A 19,549-nucleotide genomic window follows, 5' to 3' on the forward strand; every position below is an offset into this window, starting at 1 on the left:
ACACTGACTATGTTTCATGCCAAACATTTAAGCTCTAGCTCCTCTGGTTTTTTTAAGGAAGATTTTTTAAAGTTTTTTTCTTTCGGTTGCCATATCAATTAAATTCTTTGAACAATATTTAAAGTTGACTACCAAAGGAACATTTCTATGAAGTTTGGATAAAATTGGCTTAGCGGTTTATGAGGATATGTTGTTTAAAGTAAAAGTTTATAGGTGGACCGACGCCGAACGAAAAAGCGATCACAAAAGCTCACCATGTCACTTTGTGACAGGTGAGCTTAAAAAAGTTTAGTTGAAATTATATACATTTACATAATACATGTAAATGGATACTGAAATTTTTTTTGTTTGTTTGTTTTGGGTTTTACGTCACATCGACACAGTATAGGTCATATCGCGACGTTCCAGCTTTACTGGTGGAGGAAGACCTCAGGTGCCCTTCCGTGCATTATTTCAGGCACAAACAGGCACCTGAGTAGAACCACCGACGTTCCATAAGCTAGCTGGATAGCTTCCTCACATGAAAGAATCCAAAGTCCCTGTCGGGTTTCGAACCCACAGCGGTGAGGGGCAAGTGATTCGAAGTCAACGACCTTAACCACTCGGCCACGGACGCCCCTGGATACTGAAATGGTATTTTGATAAAAGATACAGTACAGATAACGAGGAATATGAAAATTCCTGCGAGTAACGAGTAATTACAACTAGAAATGTGTCATCATGCCACGGATGCCCCCGCATGCAGCCAAAATTTCAGATGGTGCATTAATTATTTTTTTCATTTTAAGTTCAAAGCCCTTAAAACTTTTCAATGTTAACACAAACCATTTCCATACAATGTTCAAAGCACTGAAATTATTCAGTCTTAACCTTTTAGAAATAGCATATTGCATATTTGTAGCCAAAATAATGGCTAAAAGAATGAGTGGTGAAACTGAAAGTTCAAAATTTTTCCAACATTCAGGAAAGATAAGTTTGTCTAAAGTCATTGAACCACAACCAAATTCAAACTTAAACTGCTTATTCCTAAGATGTATCTATATTATTTTCAAAGTGAAAGAGACATAACTCTGCCAAAAAATCATCAAACCATGACCAAATTCCAACTTGACCTGCCCATTCCTTTGACATATCCATATGTCAAATTAAAGTTGAATATGTGACACTGTTGGGTAGATAAGGAACAGAAACTGTAAATTTCATATTATTTTCAAAGTGAAAGGGGCATTACTCTACCAAAAATCATTGAACCATGACCAAATTTGAACTTGACCTGGGCATTCCAAAAACATATCCATATGTCAAATTTGAGTTGAATGTGTTGTACCTTGAGGGAGATAATGAACGGAAACTGAAAATTTCATATTATTTTCAAAGTAAAAGGGGCATAACTCTCCCAAAAATCATCGAACCATGACCAAATTCGAACTTGACCTGTATTTTTTCATGACATATCAATATGTCAAGTTTGAGTTGATTGTGTTGTACCATTGGGGAGATAATGAACGGAAACTGAAAATTTCATAGTTTTTTCAAAGTAAAAGGGGCATAACTCTGCCAAAAATTATCGAACCATAACCAAATTTGAACTTGACCTGTATTTTCTCATGACATATCCATATGTCAAGTTTGAATTGAATGTGTCCAACCGTTCTTAAGATAATGAACGGAAACTGAAATTTCATATTATTTTCAAAGTAAAAGGGGCATAACTCTGCCAAAAATCATCAAACCATGACCAAATTCGAACTTGGCCTGTATTTTCTCATGACATATCCATATGTCAAATTTGAGTTGAATATGTCAAACCGTTCTTAAGATAATGAACGGAAACTGATGATGACGGAATGACAGAATGACGGAAGGACGGAAGGACGGAAGGATGGAAGGACGGAAGGACGGAATGACGGAACAGGGTAACACTATATGCCCCGGCCATTACATGGCGGGGGCATAAAAAGCGTGACTCCTAGTGGATTATAAATTTCTCGTACACAAAAGAGTGACTCCGTGTCGATAACGAGTGACAATTAAGTCTGTGGGACTCCGTGAGTCTCCTAGCCAAAAAGAGTGACTCTGAGTAATGGTATGCTATATATTTTCATTTATTAATATAATGCTTTACCTTTAAACTAAAATCCTTGAAGGCATATACATGTTATTATTCATTCAAAATAAAAATGTTGTTGAAAATTCTTCGTTGATGTAAAGTATCACAAGTGAAAACGAAAGTAGTTATTGCTACTGACTGAATTAATCGGGATAAAAATAAACTTGATGACGTTTACGGTAGTGTTTTTTCTATTCAAATGTACCTTTCAACTGTTTCATGGTAAATTGAAAACAACAACGGTAAAATTCATCTTTATTTTCGAATCGTAATCTAAAATGAAATGTAAAATGAGGTTGTACTTGCATTTATTAACACCAGCTAGACACTGACATGGAGTTACGCGCTGTTATTTTTGTCTCAGATTCACTCTCATCACACGTTTCTCACGCGGAGTCACTAGTTTTTATGGACAAATACTCTCGCGGAGTTGTGAGTGGATTCCTCGATCCTCCGAGGATTTTCCATATTCCGCGTTATCTGTACTGTACATGTATGTATATTTTTACCGGATTCTATATGCATTTGATTGTAAAACAAAAACACAAATCATTTAGATAATAATGTACCTCATAAAAGTCAATACATGTATTAACAAACTACCTTCAATTAAAATGTTATCCATAATGATTTTTAAATCATTTATGAACTAGAAATGTGTCATCATGCCACGGATGCCCCCGCATGCAGCCAAAATTTCAGATGGTGCATTAATTATTTTTTTCATTTTAAGTTCAAAGCCCTTAAAACTTTTCAATGTTAACACAAACCATTTTCATACAATGTTCAAGGCACTGAAATTATTCAGTCTTAACCTTTTAAAAATAGAGTATTGCATATTTGTAGCCAAAATAATGGCTAAAAGTATGGGTGCTGAAACCAAAAGTTCAAAATTTTACAACATTCAGGAAAGATAAGTTTGTCTAAAATCATTGAACCACGACCAAATTCAAACTTAAACTGCTTATTCCTAACATGCTCTATATTATTTTCAAAGTGAAAGGGACATAACTCTGCCAAAAAATCATCAAACCATGACCAAATTCCAACTTGACCTGCCCATTCCTTTGACATATCCATATGTCAAATTTAAGTTGAATTTTCAGAATATGTAACAATGTTGGGTAGATAATGAACAGAAACTGTAAATTTCATATTATTTTCAAAGTGAAAGGGGCATTACTCTGCCAAAAATCATTGAACCATGACCAAATTCGAACTTGGCCTGGGCATTCCTTTGACCCATCCATATGTCAAATTTGAGTTGAATGTGTTGAACCTAATTGGGGAGATAATAAACGGAAACTGAAAATTTCATATTACTTTCAAAGTGAAAGGGGCATAACTCTGCCAAAAATCATCGAACCATGATCAAATTTGAACTTGACCTGGGCATTCCTTTGACGCATCCATATGTCAAGTTTGAGTTGCATGTGTTGTACCGTTGGGGATATAATGAACGGAAACTGAAAATTTCATATTATTTTCAAAGTAAAAGGGGCATAACTCTGCCAAAAATCATCGAACTATGACCAAATTCGAACTTGACATGTATTTTCTCATGACATATCCATATGTCAAGTTTGGGTTGAATGTGTTGTACCTTTGGGGAGGTACTGAACGGAAACTGAAAATCTCATATTATTTTCAAAGTAAAAGGGGCATAACTCTGCCAAAAATCATCGAACCATGACCAAATGCGAACTTGACCTGTATTTTCCCATGACATATCCATATGTCAAATTTGAGTTGAATGTGTTGTACCGTTGGGGAGGTAATGAACGGAAACTGAAAATCTCATATTATTTTCAAAGTAAAAGGGGCATAACTCTGCCAAAAATCATCGAACCATGATCAAATTTGAACTTGGCCTGTATTTTCTCATGACATATCCATATGTCAAATTTGAGTTGAATGTGTTGTACCGTTGGGGAGGTAATGAACGGAAACTGAAAATCTCATATTATTTTCAAAGTAAAAGGGGCATAACTCTGCCAAAAATCATCGAACCATGACCAAATGCGAACTTGACCTGTATTTTCCCATGACATATCCATATGTCAAATTTGAGTTGAATGTGTTGTACCGTTGGGGAGGTAATGAACGGAAACTGAAAATCTCATATTATTTTCAAAGTAAAAGGGGCATTACTCTGCCAAAAATCATCGAACCATGACCAAGTTCGAACTTGACCTGTATTTTCTCATGACATATCCATATGTCAAATTTGAGTTGAATGTGTGCAACCATTCTTAAGATAATGAACGGAAACTGATGATGACGGAATGACAGAATGACGGAAGGACGGAATGACGGAACAGGGTAACACTATATTCCCCGGCCATTACATGGCGGGGGCATAAAAAAAATTCTAGATGTGCACCACTTAATTACATAATTACACTGATAGCTTAATATACAATTTTTATGCTTTTGATGCTGAATATAGATAGTAATCAAGTTGAGTAATCAAGAAACATATGTGTTTGAGTAATCACATACATAAAATACCCTAAATTTGATGGAATTGAGGGTATATTTAGTATACAAATGTATTTACCTTTGAAAAAAGATTGTTTGGTCCAGTAGCAATCCCTCCAATATGATTATGAAAATATATGTTATTTGTGATAACATGCAGTAACCCAGTACAATCGGTGTCGACTGCTGATGTCTTGTCCTTGTACCCAGGAGCATTTATAAAACATTTGCTAATGCTCCACGGATCTGTTGACCAATTTCGAGCATCGCTGTTTTTCCAGTCTGGCGCAGGTGGTGTAGATGCATGATGCTGCACAATATAGTCATAGATGGCGCCACATATGTTGTTTGGACAAGCAATTTTTCCCTTAAAGCAACAGCTGCATTTTACTTGACCAAATGGACAAACTTTGTTTTTAGCATTCCCTAATGGCTTATGGTCTGGCTTTAGAGTTTCAACTTGACAGCTGCCACACGTCACAATTGATGGTAGTGACTTTGTAGACCGAATGTTTTGTAAGATATCGTTATGTTGTTGGACAGCTATGTCATTACAGAATGGTACCAGTCCCTCCTTTAAATATCCAAGTCCTAAACCAGCCTTTACCCACTGCCTGTATTTTTCCTTCTCTAAATGAAGATGATGTGCCATCCTGATACTCTATCAATATCTAAACAAACAAAACAAAAAGATTATGTTTGATTTTATATAAATAAGTAAATAAGGTCTTGGATTGAATTTAAAGTTCAAAATATTGAATAAATATGATATGCAATCAATTTCAACCATTATGGACTTTCTTTTCTACAGACGATATCTCCAGTTGATATTAAACTAAGAGAAGTACATGTAATATACTATGTGTTTGATTCATTGTGACCATTATATGAGCTAGACTTTTGCATCCATCTTAATGTATTTTGGTATTAAATAAAAAGACAGTACATACCAATAGGAGGGCCATGATGGCCCTGAAATTGCTCACCTGTATATAAAAACTATCAATGACAAGAAACGAGTAATAGTGTTACAAGCTATAAACAAATTAAAGCAGATATAAAATCTAAATCTTTAACTGATAACACAAAGTTCATATATGTATCTGAAATAGTGTGTGGGTAAACTAGAAATGTGTCCATAGGACACGGGTGCCCCCACCGCAACACTGTTTTGTCAATCTTTTTTACTAAGTCAAGGGAAATAACTCTACAAATACTGGATAAATCCACAAGGGAAACCCCAGGTGCAAATCTAAAATATGCTGAGCAACCTGCCCATAAGGTTTATTGACTATGTCAAATCCTTTTTGAGAAACTTGCGACACAAGTTGAAAATTGCAAAAATTTTCTAAGTGAAGGGCAATAACTCTAAAAACACTAAATAAATCCAGACAAAAATACCTGGTGCACAACTGCACATGCTGATGAATATTCCTGTAAAGTTACATGACTCTAGGTCAAATACTTTTTGAGTTATGTGCGACACAAGTTGAAAATTGCAAAATTTTACTAAGTCAAGGGCAATAACTCTAAAAATACTAAAAATATGCACACGAAAATACCCAGGTGCACAACTGCACATGCTGATCAACATTCCTGTAAAGTTTCATGACTCTAGGTCAAATAATTTTTGAGTTATGTGCGAAACAAGTTGAAAATTGCAAAATTTTACTAAGTCAAGGGCAATAACTCTGAAAATATTAAAAAATATCTAGACCAAAATAACCAGGTGCACAACTACACATGCTGATCAACATTCCTGTAAAGTTTCATGACTCTAGGTCAAATACTTTTTGAGTTACGTGCGACACAAAAGTGAACGGACGGACAGACGGACGTACGGACGGACAAGGGTAAATCTAAATGCCCGCCACTAACGTGGGGGCACAAAAACATAAGTGTTTTTAATATATATACATATAAAGAAAATCAATGACCCCCGCCCCTGGACAGGGCCAAATTGACCCCTGGGCCTTTTTAACAAACTTGGTAGACACTCACTAAAAATGTTTCAAGCTAAATATCTAAGCTCTAGGCACTAGCTCTTTTGGGTTTATAAAAGAGGACTTTTTAAGTTTTTACTATACACGAATAAGGAAAATCAATGAGCCCCGTGGCAGGGCTAATTTTAACCACAGGGCTTTTACTTTAAAAACTGTGTAGAACCCAATTAAAAAAGTTTCATGCTAAATATCTAAGATTTAGCCCTTTTGGGTTTTTTAAAAGATGTTTTTTAGGTTTTTACTATACATGTATACATGTACATAAAAGGGAAAATAATGACCCCTGTGGCTGGGCCATTATTTTGACCCCTGGGCTATTATTTGAACAAACTGCTAAATATCTAAGCTCTAGCTCTTTGGGTTTTTTAAAGAAGATTTTTATAAGAATTTCTTTCGGTTGCCATGGCAACAGCGTTCTGCATGGAATTAAATTCTTTGAAACATTTTCAAAGGTCACTCCTGTGAGGTTTGGATGAAAATGGCTCAGTGATTAATGAGTGATTAATGAGGAGATGTTGTTAAAAGTAAAAGTTTACAGACGATGTCCGGACAGTCGGACGAAAAGCAATCACAAAAGTTCACCTTGTAACTTAGTGACAGATGAAAAAGTAGGGGTGTAATCGATTCAATCGATATCGGTGTATCAACAATCTTTGTTATCCGATTTGATATCGATTCCATCTTTAAATATATCGAATGCACACATATTTCAAGCTTAAAAGACACTTCAGCAAACAGGTTTTATAGTACAGATAGACCAAACGTCAAAATAAAAGCGAAATATAAAGTTATGGAAGCCAGAACTAACATATTCGAAACTTTTTTTTTCTACCTCCCAGTGTCTCTAACCAAAGCTGCCGAATTTCATTGTAAATCCCGCATGTCTGCTGAGAGGGGATTAAGACCCCCAAATTCAGATACATGTTTAAAAGGGAAAATGCCAAGAATTTTGTTTTAGTGTTTCTTTGTAAAAATTATGATTGCAAATGTTAAACATTAATAATTATTCCGGTTCTAAACACTATAATTTGCCAATTTAATCTCGGCTTAGTAATAGAACGGCAAGGACGGGATTAAGCATAATCCGTAACTACGTAATAGCAACAACAACAAAAGTAAAATGGAAAAGGCTTTTAACATTTATAGTTACTAGTCATTTGTTGTCATTAAAAGTTAAAATGATAAAAAGAAACAAATTGTTCACTTTTCATAGTTTATTTATTTTTCTAATGTGTTTAAATGTAACTGCATATTAAAACAAATTAAAAAGATGTGAAAGCTTAATTTTGCCTGGCAATCAATATATCGCTGTATCGCCGATAATTCATTACCGATATACCGATATAAAAATCCTTATGACACCCCTACAAAAAAGAGCTAAACATATAAGCTGGGATACAGAAATTTGAAAGCAGAGTAGAGGTGTAACAATTCAACATAACATCGCGATCTGCCCTGTCCTTGATGCATGCATCATATTGGAATTATAAATTCCAATATATCCGGATGCAATACATATTTCACCACCTGACACATTGATATAGCGTGAAAGTATCGCAATACACTACATGTATATTATTTATGATTAGTGATGTTCCGATTGTCGCAAGTCGCCGATTATCAGTTACTGTTATGTAAAACGACAATAATCGATTCACAAAAATTTGTTCCGTCGAAAATGTTTAAAGTATCAAAGAGAATTAATTCTGACGGTAATTTTCTTTTTGGAACACCTCACCGAACGCAAAAAAAATCATCTCAGAGACAATTTGGAGTTGAACAGGATCAATAAGAGATTTAAACAATAGTAATATAATGTAATGTGAATGGTATTATTTGTCATCCATTAAAAAATAAAATCTATTTCATAAAATTATGACTATATAAAGTTAAAACTGTGTTGAAAAGTGCTAAATGGAGTTCGTGTTACTAAATATAATCAAGTGCGTTGGTTAGAAGAAATGTTTCTTCTCTATTTCTTTTTAACGCGACTTTATTCGAAAGTTATCGATTATGTCACATCCGACTGAACCGATGATCGATTGGGACAAATTTCATCTGATTTCCATCACTATTTATGATATAATGAAAAATACCTTTAATCCTTAAGTAAAAAGTAAAAATCCTTAAGTAATAAGTAAATAGTTGAAAGATCAAAACTTGAAAACAAGTTATAATAACAAGTTGGAGAGTTTATTGTTTTGTTATTGTAATAGTTTTATATTATATTCATAATTATGCTGTGAACAAATGACCAAGTTTTTTATATAGATAATGTCTCTGTCAGTGAAAGTCAGTATTGTGATAAGTATTGCATTGCAACATAAAAATACAAGTTTATCTATGTTTCTTGTTTTCTTCAAAATTTGGTGTGATTGTTCATTCAGTCCAGTAATCTTGGAACAAATACTGGTCCGGATCTGTCTTCCCTGGACCAAATAAAATCCAGGAAAATAAAAAAATACAATTCATTTTGGTATATGAGATATATATGACCTAGGCCTGCTTATATGATAAAATAAATTGATCATGATTATATGAATATTACAGAAATTTTTACAACTTTCAATAAACTAATAATACTTATAAAACATGCTGTGGTATTTCTCTTATTGTTATGAAGCAATAAGGTCAACCAGTAATACATGTAAATTTGTTATCTAGACCAATGAAAGTCATAGTTTTCACAACCTTTGAAGATATTTCCGAAAGCTTTAGCAAGGTCTGAAGACTTGTTCCTAAGCTTTGCTCTTTTAAAGAAATGACGCCAACTCAACTGAAATGGTTGCGATAACTAATGGTTAATCCACCGGAAGTAAGTATTTCCATATGAGCCATTCCATCTAATAGACATTATAAATGAATAATTCTGTGATTTATTCTAATTTCTAAATAAGACAATATTCTTGATATAAATTATTGATGGAAAGCATTAAATTGTTTCTTTTTTAATAAACTAAGTTGAACATGAAATCTATTTATCATTACGTGACACTGTCAGACCAGCAGAGATGATTATTTCCAAGACCAAGTGAAATTTTACCAGGCAGACCAGTTTGGTTGTAGAACAGGGTGGACAGTTGGACAAGGCAGACCGTACCAGGGCGGACTGTATGTTTGGACAGGGCAGACCATATTTTGGGACAGGGCGGACTGTGTTCAGACTAGGCGGACCATGCATATTTTCAAATTTAATATTGTTATTTAAGTATTTTATATATATTGGTATCAACTGTCATTATCATCCTAAACATGTCGTATAAATAAGCATTTTCATATTGAGCAGATATTTAAAAATCTAAACATCGATCTAATTACAAGTAAAGTATGTATGAATCATGTGCACACGACATAAGGCGGACTGTGGATTAATCTAACTTTATATTTATAATTATAACTATTGACCCACACAATTATAAGTATAAATTAAATTATAATGATATTAAAAGAAAAACAAAGAAACATCATAATTCAACTAGTTTTAATACAATAAATCACAGTCCGCCTCGTCTCGAGTCACGGTCCACCCTGTCCTAAAAAATGGTCCGCCCGGTCGAACATACGGACCGCCCTGGTATTGTTCGTCCTGTGTCACGGTCCGCCCTATTCGTAATTCGACAGTTGAATGGCACTTTTCGCAATGTCTGAATTGGTCAAAAATTGATAAAACTATTGTCAAATATGGGTTAGATTATTGTTAGAGACTGGTTGGATTATTGTTATATATTGGTTAGATTAATGTAGATTCAGGTCTGACATAAGGAACATAATTAATAATTGGTTTATAATTTCTACTTTCGTTTTCGTAAACGGGTGCATAGAAAAACCGGAAAGCACCGGATAGCACCGAAATACCGGAAAGCACTCAAATTTCTATTAAAAACATATGAAAACGTTAATTAATCGGTTTGAAAGTGTTACCAATCGATTTATTAGATTAAAATCTTTCAGATAAGTCATTTTTATAAAAATATATTGATAATTATTACGAGTATTTAGGAAAATAGATATATCGAGTGCTTTCCGGTCCTGTTAAGATACATGTACATTACCGGATAGCAATATTGTTTATCAAAGTTATACATGAAAACTTTATTTTATTGGTTTGAAAGTGTTACCAATCGATTTATTAGATCAAAATCTTTCAGACAACATGTTTTTTATAAATATATAATGATAATTATTACGAGTATTTCGGAAAACTGATATATCGAGTGCTTTCCGGTCCTGCTAGGGTACATGTACATTACCGGATAGCAATATTGAATATCAAAGTAATACATGAAAACTTTATTTTATTGGTTTGAAAGTGTAACCAATCGATTTATTAGATCAAAATCTTTCAGACAACATGTTTTTATAAATATATATTGATAATTATTACTATTATTTAGGAAAATAAGATATATCGAGTGCTTTCCGGTCCTGCTAAGGTACATGTACTTTACCGGATAGCAATATAGTTTATCAAATTAATACATGAAAACTTTATTTTATTGATTTGAAAGTGTTACCAATCGATTTAATATATCAAAATTTTCCAGACAACATGTTTTTATAATTGTACTATGATTATTATAACGATTATTTAGGAATGTTAAAGAAATTGAGAATGCTTTCCGGTTTTGTTAAGTATATGTACCGAATAGCACTCGAATTTTCACTAAAAAACGTACAACCTTCATTGTATTGAATTGAAAACGTTACCAAGAGATTTATTAGGAAAAAATCTCCCTGACATTATTTTTTTTATAATTAATATTACGAATAAAAAAGTTTAAAATAGATATTAAAAATAGATATATCGAGTGCTTTCCGGTCCTGCACATTCCATTATTGCTTTCCGGTCCTGTGAAGTAATAGTAATACATCACCGAAAAGCACTGGTCCTCTTACCTCAGACATACAGATGGTATATAAATATTTAAAATGTATGTACCTTGTCTAATATATTAATATATTTATTTGTTGTAGGCTATATGGAAGACAAGAGGATTCAAAATAGCAGGAAGAGAAGAACAATAATTGTTTCAGTGATGTTTTTTTTATTTTTGACAATAAACAGTGCAATAAATAAAAATAAACGAAACTAAATACTAAGAACAAAAGAAACATATATAAAACAGAACTTAGCAAACATATATACATACATAATTGAAAAAGAAGTATGATATTTAAATCAATCAAGGCACACTTCACGCCTCGTTTATTACACGTGCACACGCTGATTGAACGGACACACGCTGATTTAATTATCACATTTAAAGAGGTGTTAATAATACACAATAACTTGATGTATTTAACTGATTGATTAATTGAGGTATTATATATGATATTGAAATGTCATTTAAACTTTAATTTTATTATATTTACAAATAGTGATGTTATGTAAATCGGCCAACTGTTCGTCCGTGTAAAGTATGATACATGGTGTCTTGCCATTATTTCTAATGATGGACCTAACGTAGGGATGATTATTGGACACCATGTTTCCTAAAGTCTGTATGTGGTCAGCAACATTCTTGCGTGAGGATGAATGTTGCGCGTCGGTCTTTGTCATATATTTTTTTCTGTCACGGATTTTCTGAATGTTGGATGGACGGGAAACTTCATCATATTTGGCTGCTAACTTATCATAGACTTGTTTGGGTTTGTTCTGAGATAATAAATCCGTGACTTCGTCCATTACATAGTCGGGCGTACGTAAAAACTCACCTTGTTGTCTAGAATTGCCGTGAGGACCTAAACCCGGGAATTTACCCACATATTCCACTAAAGCCAAATTACTTTGCATCCCCCCCTCTCCAAGCCAAGTGACCTTTTTCTTATAGGAAGAGTCCAACTTCAAGGAAGTATAGTATCTATGAACTACAACAACCCGAGATAACTCAGGTTGTGGGTTCATAGGTACATACTCCCTTTTCCGCTGAACTCTTTTTAATTTGCAGAATAACTGTCGACAGCTTGGATATATGTCAATATGAAATAAATCACTCTACATTTCTATCTATATAAAGCTTTGTAAAATAAGGATTATTCAGTCTTATGACAAAAATGGCTACAAAAGTTGTACTATTTGGCGACAGCTATGTTAAACGCCTTAGATTCTTTTGCGAGGATCGAACAGGCTTTCACATCCCATACAATATAAGATGGTATGGAAAAGGCGGTCTCAGAACAGACAGAATGGATACCAACTTATACAACAATATGTTACATGAGAAAGCTGAAATCGTTGTTATTGCGGTGGGTGGCAATGACATCACCCCTACATCTAGTCCGAAGGAAATTGTTAGGCGAATTATAGAAATGACTGATGATTTGCAGACACGTGGAACTAAGCACGTGTTTGTATGTGAGATATTGACACGTGGTGATTTTTCCAAGTGTCCGGGGCTAACCAAAAAATGTTTTGATAAACAGCGGGTACACATAAATAAGAATTTAGCAAAAACTTTCAAAAACAATTTCTTGAGATTTCCTAACATAAAATTTCCTGGGGACTATGCGCGAGATCTCGTGCATCTAGAGGGTAAAGCACCGGGTAATAACGGCGTGCACAAATATCAGTGCAAACTACGCAGAGTTTTGTGTAGCGTAAAAACATATTAACGTATTGTTGGTAAAAACGGCCCTTTTAAGGGCCCAACATATATTACGAAAGAAATCCAGATTTTTATTGTCAATTTGTTTTTCATAATAAAGCTTTTTACATATTAAAATATTTTTTGTTATATGTGCCATTTAATTTTCAGGTTCTGCGAATAAATTGCGTAAGTATAATAGAATGGGTTCAAGTATAGAATAAATCAACAGATATAATATGTCTTCATCATCTTCTTCTTCTTCGGATTACATTTAGAAAATAATGTTGATTATAAATGTCTATATTCATATATGATAAATCTTAACGATTGTCTTGCCACTATATCATGCATTAACATGCCTCCATATGATGTAATAAGCTTTTAGGCAATGTAAAAAGGTTCAAGAAATAATTTACAAGTTACTATTATTAAATTTACTTCACATTTTCTAGTGGTAAGACATTCACCAAGAATAATAAAACTTGTACTTACCTCTTAAGAGCACCTTCAGCATCATAATCCGATCCACGGAATGCACAGCACTTACATAGATATACTAAATTTCTATCCGACCAGGACTTAATGTCACTTAAATTTGTACAAGTACGATGCAACCAGTTCTTACAATTTGAACACTGAATAGTATCATCAACACATTCTAATGTACACACAATGCACGGATACTCCGTCATGATTTTTGATATTTTATTTAAGAGATATTCCAATTTAGATTTAATAGCACTACTAGCATTTACATAAAAATTATGGTAATGGATTAATTTTGTTGGGGTTTATATACAATTTTTATTCAAATAAGAGTACATTTTAATAGCACCTTGATATAAAGTTCTAAGAGATTCCGTATATATCCGTTACAAACATTTCTTTTCATGAGTGCCGTAATAATCTTCATTAAACAAAATTAATTTTATATCAAAAGAGTGTGTAGTTAATTGCAATTTCTAATTATCTAATTTAATGTGCATGTAAAGGACAGTGTCTAATTAATGCAACTTTGATGTGCAGGTCGGTACTCTCAATTATCATAATTGTGTACAAATTGATTAAATCATCACCTTTTTGTGCTACAATATACAAGGTCTTTAATCAGCAAGGATTAGCACGTGTGATAAACAATACAACAACTACTGTCCTCCACTGATGACCACATTGCTTTTCGGTACACATAGTATGGAAAAAATAAAGACATAACTGAACGAAAATTTATAAGGTTTTCTTTATTTTACATGATATACAAATATAATAAGAAAAAATATGGTTCGATGCTTTGAATAACTTATTGGTACTTTTTACACATCCTCTTTCTGTCCTTCACACAACCTATAAAATATTAGAAATATGATACATTGTCAGATATATGGTATGAGCAAGATTGAAAAATCGTGTAACTAATCATAATATTTTTAATTGAAATAATGTCAACTTAATTAATCAATTAAATAAAGTTTTCATGTATTAATTGGATAAACAATATTGCTATTCGGTAATGTACATGTATCTTAGCAGGACCGGAAAGCACTCGATATATCAGTTTTCCTAAATACTCGTAATAATTATCATTATATATTTATAAAAACATGTTGTCTGAAAGATTTTGATCTAATAAATCGATTGGTAACACTTTCAAACCAATAAAATAAAGTTTTCATGTATTACTTTGATAAACTATATTGCTATTCGGTAAAGTACGTGTACCCTAGCAGGACCGGAAAGCACTCGATATTTCTTATTTTCCTAAATAATAGTAATAATTATCAATATATATTTATAAAAACATGTTGTCTGAAAGATTTTGATCTAATAAATCGATTGGTTACACTTTCAAACCAATAAAATAAAGTTTTCATGTATTACTTTGATATTCAATATTGCTATCCGGTAATGTACATGTACCTTAGCAGGACCGGAAAGCACACGATATATCTATTTTCCTAAATAATCGTAATAATTATCAATATATATTTATAAAAACATGTTGTCTGAAAGATTTTGATCTAATAAATCGATTGGTTACACTTTCAAACCAATAAAATAAAGTTTTCATGTATTACTTTGATAAACAATATTGCTATCCGGTAATGTACATGTATCTTAACAGGACCGGAAAGCACTCGATATATCTATTTTCCTAAATACTCGTAATAATTATCAGTATATAAATATAAAAATGACTTGTCTGAAAGATTTTAATCTAATAAATCGATTGGTAACACTTTCAAACCGATTAATTAACGTTTTCATATGTTTTTAATAGAAATTTAAGTGCTTTCCGGTATTTCGGTGCTATCCGGTGCTTTCCGGTTTTTCTATGCACCGTTCGTAAACACCTTTTGTAAAATAATCATATCCTAATAAAATTAGTTTAATAAAGAATTCACTAAATTATGAACTCAGAAAACACCCACACATGCTTTACAAATGCAAAATAGATGTCTTTCCCTTTGAAAACATTGCAATTTATAAGCCTAATGTGGGAATTCCCCATTTTTTTTACGTTATTTCGCACTTTCGTTTTTAATTGATAACTTTTTGTATTTTTTGTTGACACATTACATATTTCTGTCTCATAAACTAATTATTTCGTATCAGTATAAAATATGTTACATAAAGGCTACAACATTTAAAAGATACTTACCTGAATCTCATCAAGTTTTAAGAAAATATTATCCCGGGCTAACCTCCGCCATACTGGTACTTTTTCAACTTTACAGCGCATGCGTGATAAATAAGGCGTAACACCACTAAATATTGTCCTACACTCACCAATAAAAAAACGGGAATAGGGCGAATGTAAACATTTCTTTCTGTGACATTATAATTTTCTAAATAATGAGGAAAAAGTAACAATTTAAATAAACTTTTATAGATTTCTTTTCAGTTCGTGTTTACTATATTTTCTGAAAGGTAAAAAAAATACAAGGTATATACCATACATGGCGTTAACATGATGTTTTGAATTACAGTGTATATGTTACATACAAGACGGTATAAAATAAAGTTAATAAAAATGATATGATATGAGACATATTTGTTTTTTTCCCCTAAACTAGCAAACTAGTCAAATCGCTAGATCATTATAGATCTATGAATTTATGGTATCAATCAGTTGTTTCAGGCTTTTTATTGCTAAGAGACATAAATAACAATAGCAATTAAAAAATAGACATCTCTGCTCTACCATGCAATGGTCAATTTTGATTCCATAGATTAGGTAATTTATTCTATGCTATATACCTGCTTCTGGTAATGAAATAAGAATCTGTAAACACACGCCTATTTTACGCCACATACATAGGGATGTTCGTGGCCGAGTGTTAAATGCCGTTGACTTGGCTTCTTTCGTTTGAGGAAGTTTTATTACAACTACCATACGGAACGCCGACGGTTCTACTCGAGTGCCCGTTCGTGCAATAAATCATCCTTGGAGGGGCACCTTAGGTCTTCTTCTACCAGTAAAGCTGACAAAATTACTTTGTGACTATCACGGTGTTGGTCACCCCTTACCGTTCACTTCAATAAATAGATTAATGTTGTTTGTATCATGGTTGCGTTGATCTTCAAAATTTAAATTACCGAAATACGGATCGCCGTAATGTACATCGTTATATTATATTAGGTAATGACAAAAATGTGTTATAAACCACAGGACCCCGACATTCTATCCAAAACAAAAAAATAACGATTTAAAAAAATCCCCTATATATACTATAAAAAACAAATTACCGTTCACTTTAATAAATAAATTAATGTTGTTTGTATCATGGTTGTGTTGATCTTCAAAATTTAAATTACCGAAATATGAATCGCCGTACTGTACATCTTTATATCATATTTGACCATGCAGTGTTTGGCATAGAAACTTTTTTTACATTTTGATAATACCATTTACAGGTAGGATTTTTAACATGAATTATATTATGCTGATTATCAATAATTGTATCATTATTTTGTTATCACACTAAATTATATATATTTTTATAATCATATATAAGTATTATCAATCTGATACATAGTTATCGCTCTGATATTTTCCATATCATTCTGATATCTCTATTGTCATTATGATATCTTCCTTGTCATTCTGCTATCATGCCATTCTGATATGTTCATTGTCAATCTGATATCTTCATAATCCTTCTGATATTTCCCTTATCATTCTAATATCTTTATTATCATTCTGATATCTCCATTGTCATTCTGACATCTTCATTATCATTCTGATATCTTTATTGTCATTCTAATATCCCAACTGTAATTCTGATATATTTTCCTTTTCATACTGATATCTTGATTATCAATCTGAGATCTTTATTATGGTAAAGGTAAAAAGGTAAAGGTCTTGTTTATTATAGTGTCACCCCTACTGAAAGGGCCAGCCATTTCTGACTTATGAGACACCTTTTGCTTGCATACCATGTACCTCCCAACTCCTACCACTATGCCAGGCGCCAGGCGGATAGAAATCGGTAACCATTCATTTTAACTACCTCGCGGCTCACGAAGCGGCCATTTCGGAATGAGTCCCACGAGAAACATTCATCCTTCAATTAACGCTCCCCGTGGGGCTCGAACCTTCGACCTCCCGATCCGAAGGCGGACGCCTTAACCACTAGGCCAACGGTACCGGTTATTCTGATATATTCATTATCATTTTAATATCAACATTATCATTTTGATACATTTATCTTCATTATTATTTTGATATCTTCATTGTCATTCTGATATCTTCATCATCATTTTGACTTTTTATGCGCCCCAAAAAAGGGCATTTGTTTTAATGAACACAAACAGTTTTCAACTTAGAATAAAGAATAGGAAAATAATTACATCTGCAAACTTAATATCATTTGCAATTCCAGGTTAAATGATCAGAGGTCGGTTTCAGAAAACTTGAAGATATAATAGACTCATCTTTGGGTAAAAAACGTTTAATTCTTGCCAAGGGTTATGTCTGTTTTTAACAAGAGAATGCTCAAATTGTGTTTCGGAAGCTGCATTTCCTATTACTGGTTCAGTCGATGTAGGCCTTTCCTTAAAAGAAAAACGCCATTTTTAATAGATCACAAAGAGACTTTGCAGCTCTGTTGATTAAGGAAGATCTCAGGTGTCCCTTTGTCCTTTATTACAGGTATAGGTATAGTACTTAGTGCAAAGATGTATTTATGGTAATGAACGTAACCTTTTAAAATGTTACTCCCATTCATGTGATCAATTTATAGCCGCTTCATTTTCAAAATACTATATTATATGTATTGCTATCTGATTTATGATCAAAGGGAATTTACCCTTGTAAAACAATTAATATAAATGTATGATTAGTCTCCCTCAAATTGTATTACCAAATTAATGATTATTATGTGTACACAAACTAAGGGAAATCATTCTTATTTTGATACATAGAAGAACAGTATAAGTCTCCCAGGAATTGTATAATTTATTCGTTTTTATCGCCTTTAGAACCCCAATTCAAATGCACAATATATAGAGGATATTTGTTTAGTTCAGTGTAAGATCGGAATATATTTCACCGAGTGAGCACCAAAAGGTATATTTCACGAGTGGCGCAGCCACGAGTGAAATATGAACTTTTGGTGTTTACAAGGTTCTTTTTATTATATGCAAAGAAAAGTTTTAAAAAGACATTTAACCTAATACTGAATGAAAAGCGCGCCAAATAATAATACAACGTGACGTCACATCATTAAGTTGGTACCCAGTACTGTGCACGCTGGTATTTCACTAAAACAACGTAAGGGGCTTAAATTCAAAACAGTGAAATTATCAAAGTGGTAATTTCACTGTTTCAAACACTGAAATTACCAGTTTTGTATTACTGATATATTTCTATAAACCACCGAAAAGCATGTAATAAATAATCTATTCAGTCTAATCTATTTCAGTGCTTTTCTTAATAATATTAAATTTGTAATTGTATAATATATATGTGACAAGGTATTTATGTCATATCATGAAATAAACACTTTAACCGGACCTACCATAAACCAATCTTTGAGTGGTCTATAGCGGCCAGTGCATGTTTCTCCACATATAATAACAATGATGGTATAATAATGATTATATAACTTGATTCTAACTTGGTATAACTTGATTCCAACACTTTAAAGTGTTGCAAATTGAGTACCGCTCAAGCCGGTGCCAGGAGGCGTGAGAGATGTTGAAATTTTTCATTATTTCAAATGTGTTGTGATTCATGCTTCCGAAATTTATACTTTGTTAAGATTTTTATACTTCACAACGGCAGTACTATTACAATGTTGTTGTTTTTTACCCTCGAGACCCTTGATTCCAACACTTTTAGGTATTGAAAATTAAGTACCGTTCAAGGG

At 32.9% G+C, this 19,549-nt stretch overlaps 1 protein-coding gene across 1 annotated transcript; it reads right to left on the reverse strand.

Moving 5' to 3' along the window:
* Positions 1 to 4,670: 4,670 nt before the first annotated feature.
* LOC132717114 (uncharacterized) lies at positions 4,671 to 15,945 on the reverse strand (the record flags this gene model as incomplete). Its single annotated transcript, XM_060700511.1, has 2 exons — positions 15,838 to 15,945; positions 4,671 to 5,262 (listed from the first exon to the last, which is right to left on the reverse strand). A coding segment is annotated over exon 2 (573 nt), but the record flags the coding sequence as incomplete, so codon positions are not given.
* Between the last annotated feature and the right edge of the window lie 3,604 nt (positions 15,946 to 19,549).

The sequence above is a fragment of the Ruditapes philippinarum genome, unplaced genomic scaffold (genome assembly GCF_026571515.1).
Source record: "Ruditapes philippinarum isolate M1 unplaced genomic scaffold, ASM2657151v2 ctg5307_1_1_1_1, whole genome shotgun sequence".
Classification (NCBI taxonomy): Eukaryota; Metazoa; Mollusca; class Bivalvia; order Venerida; family Veneridae; genus Ruditapes; species Ruditapes philippinarum.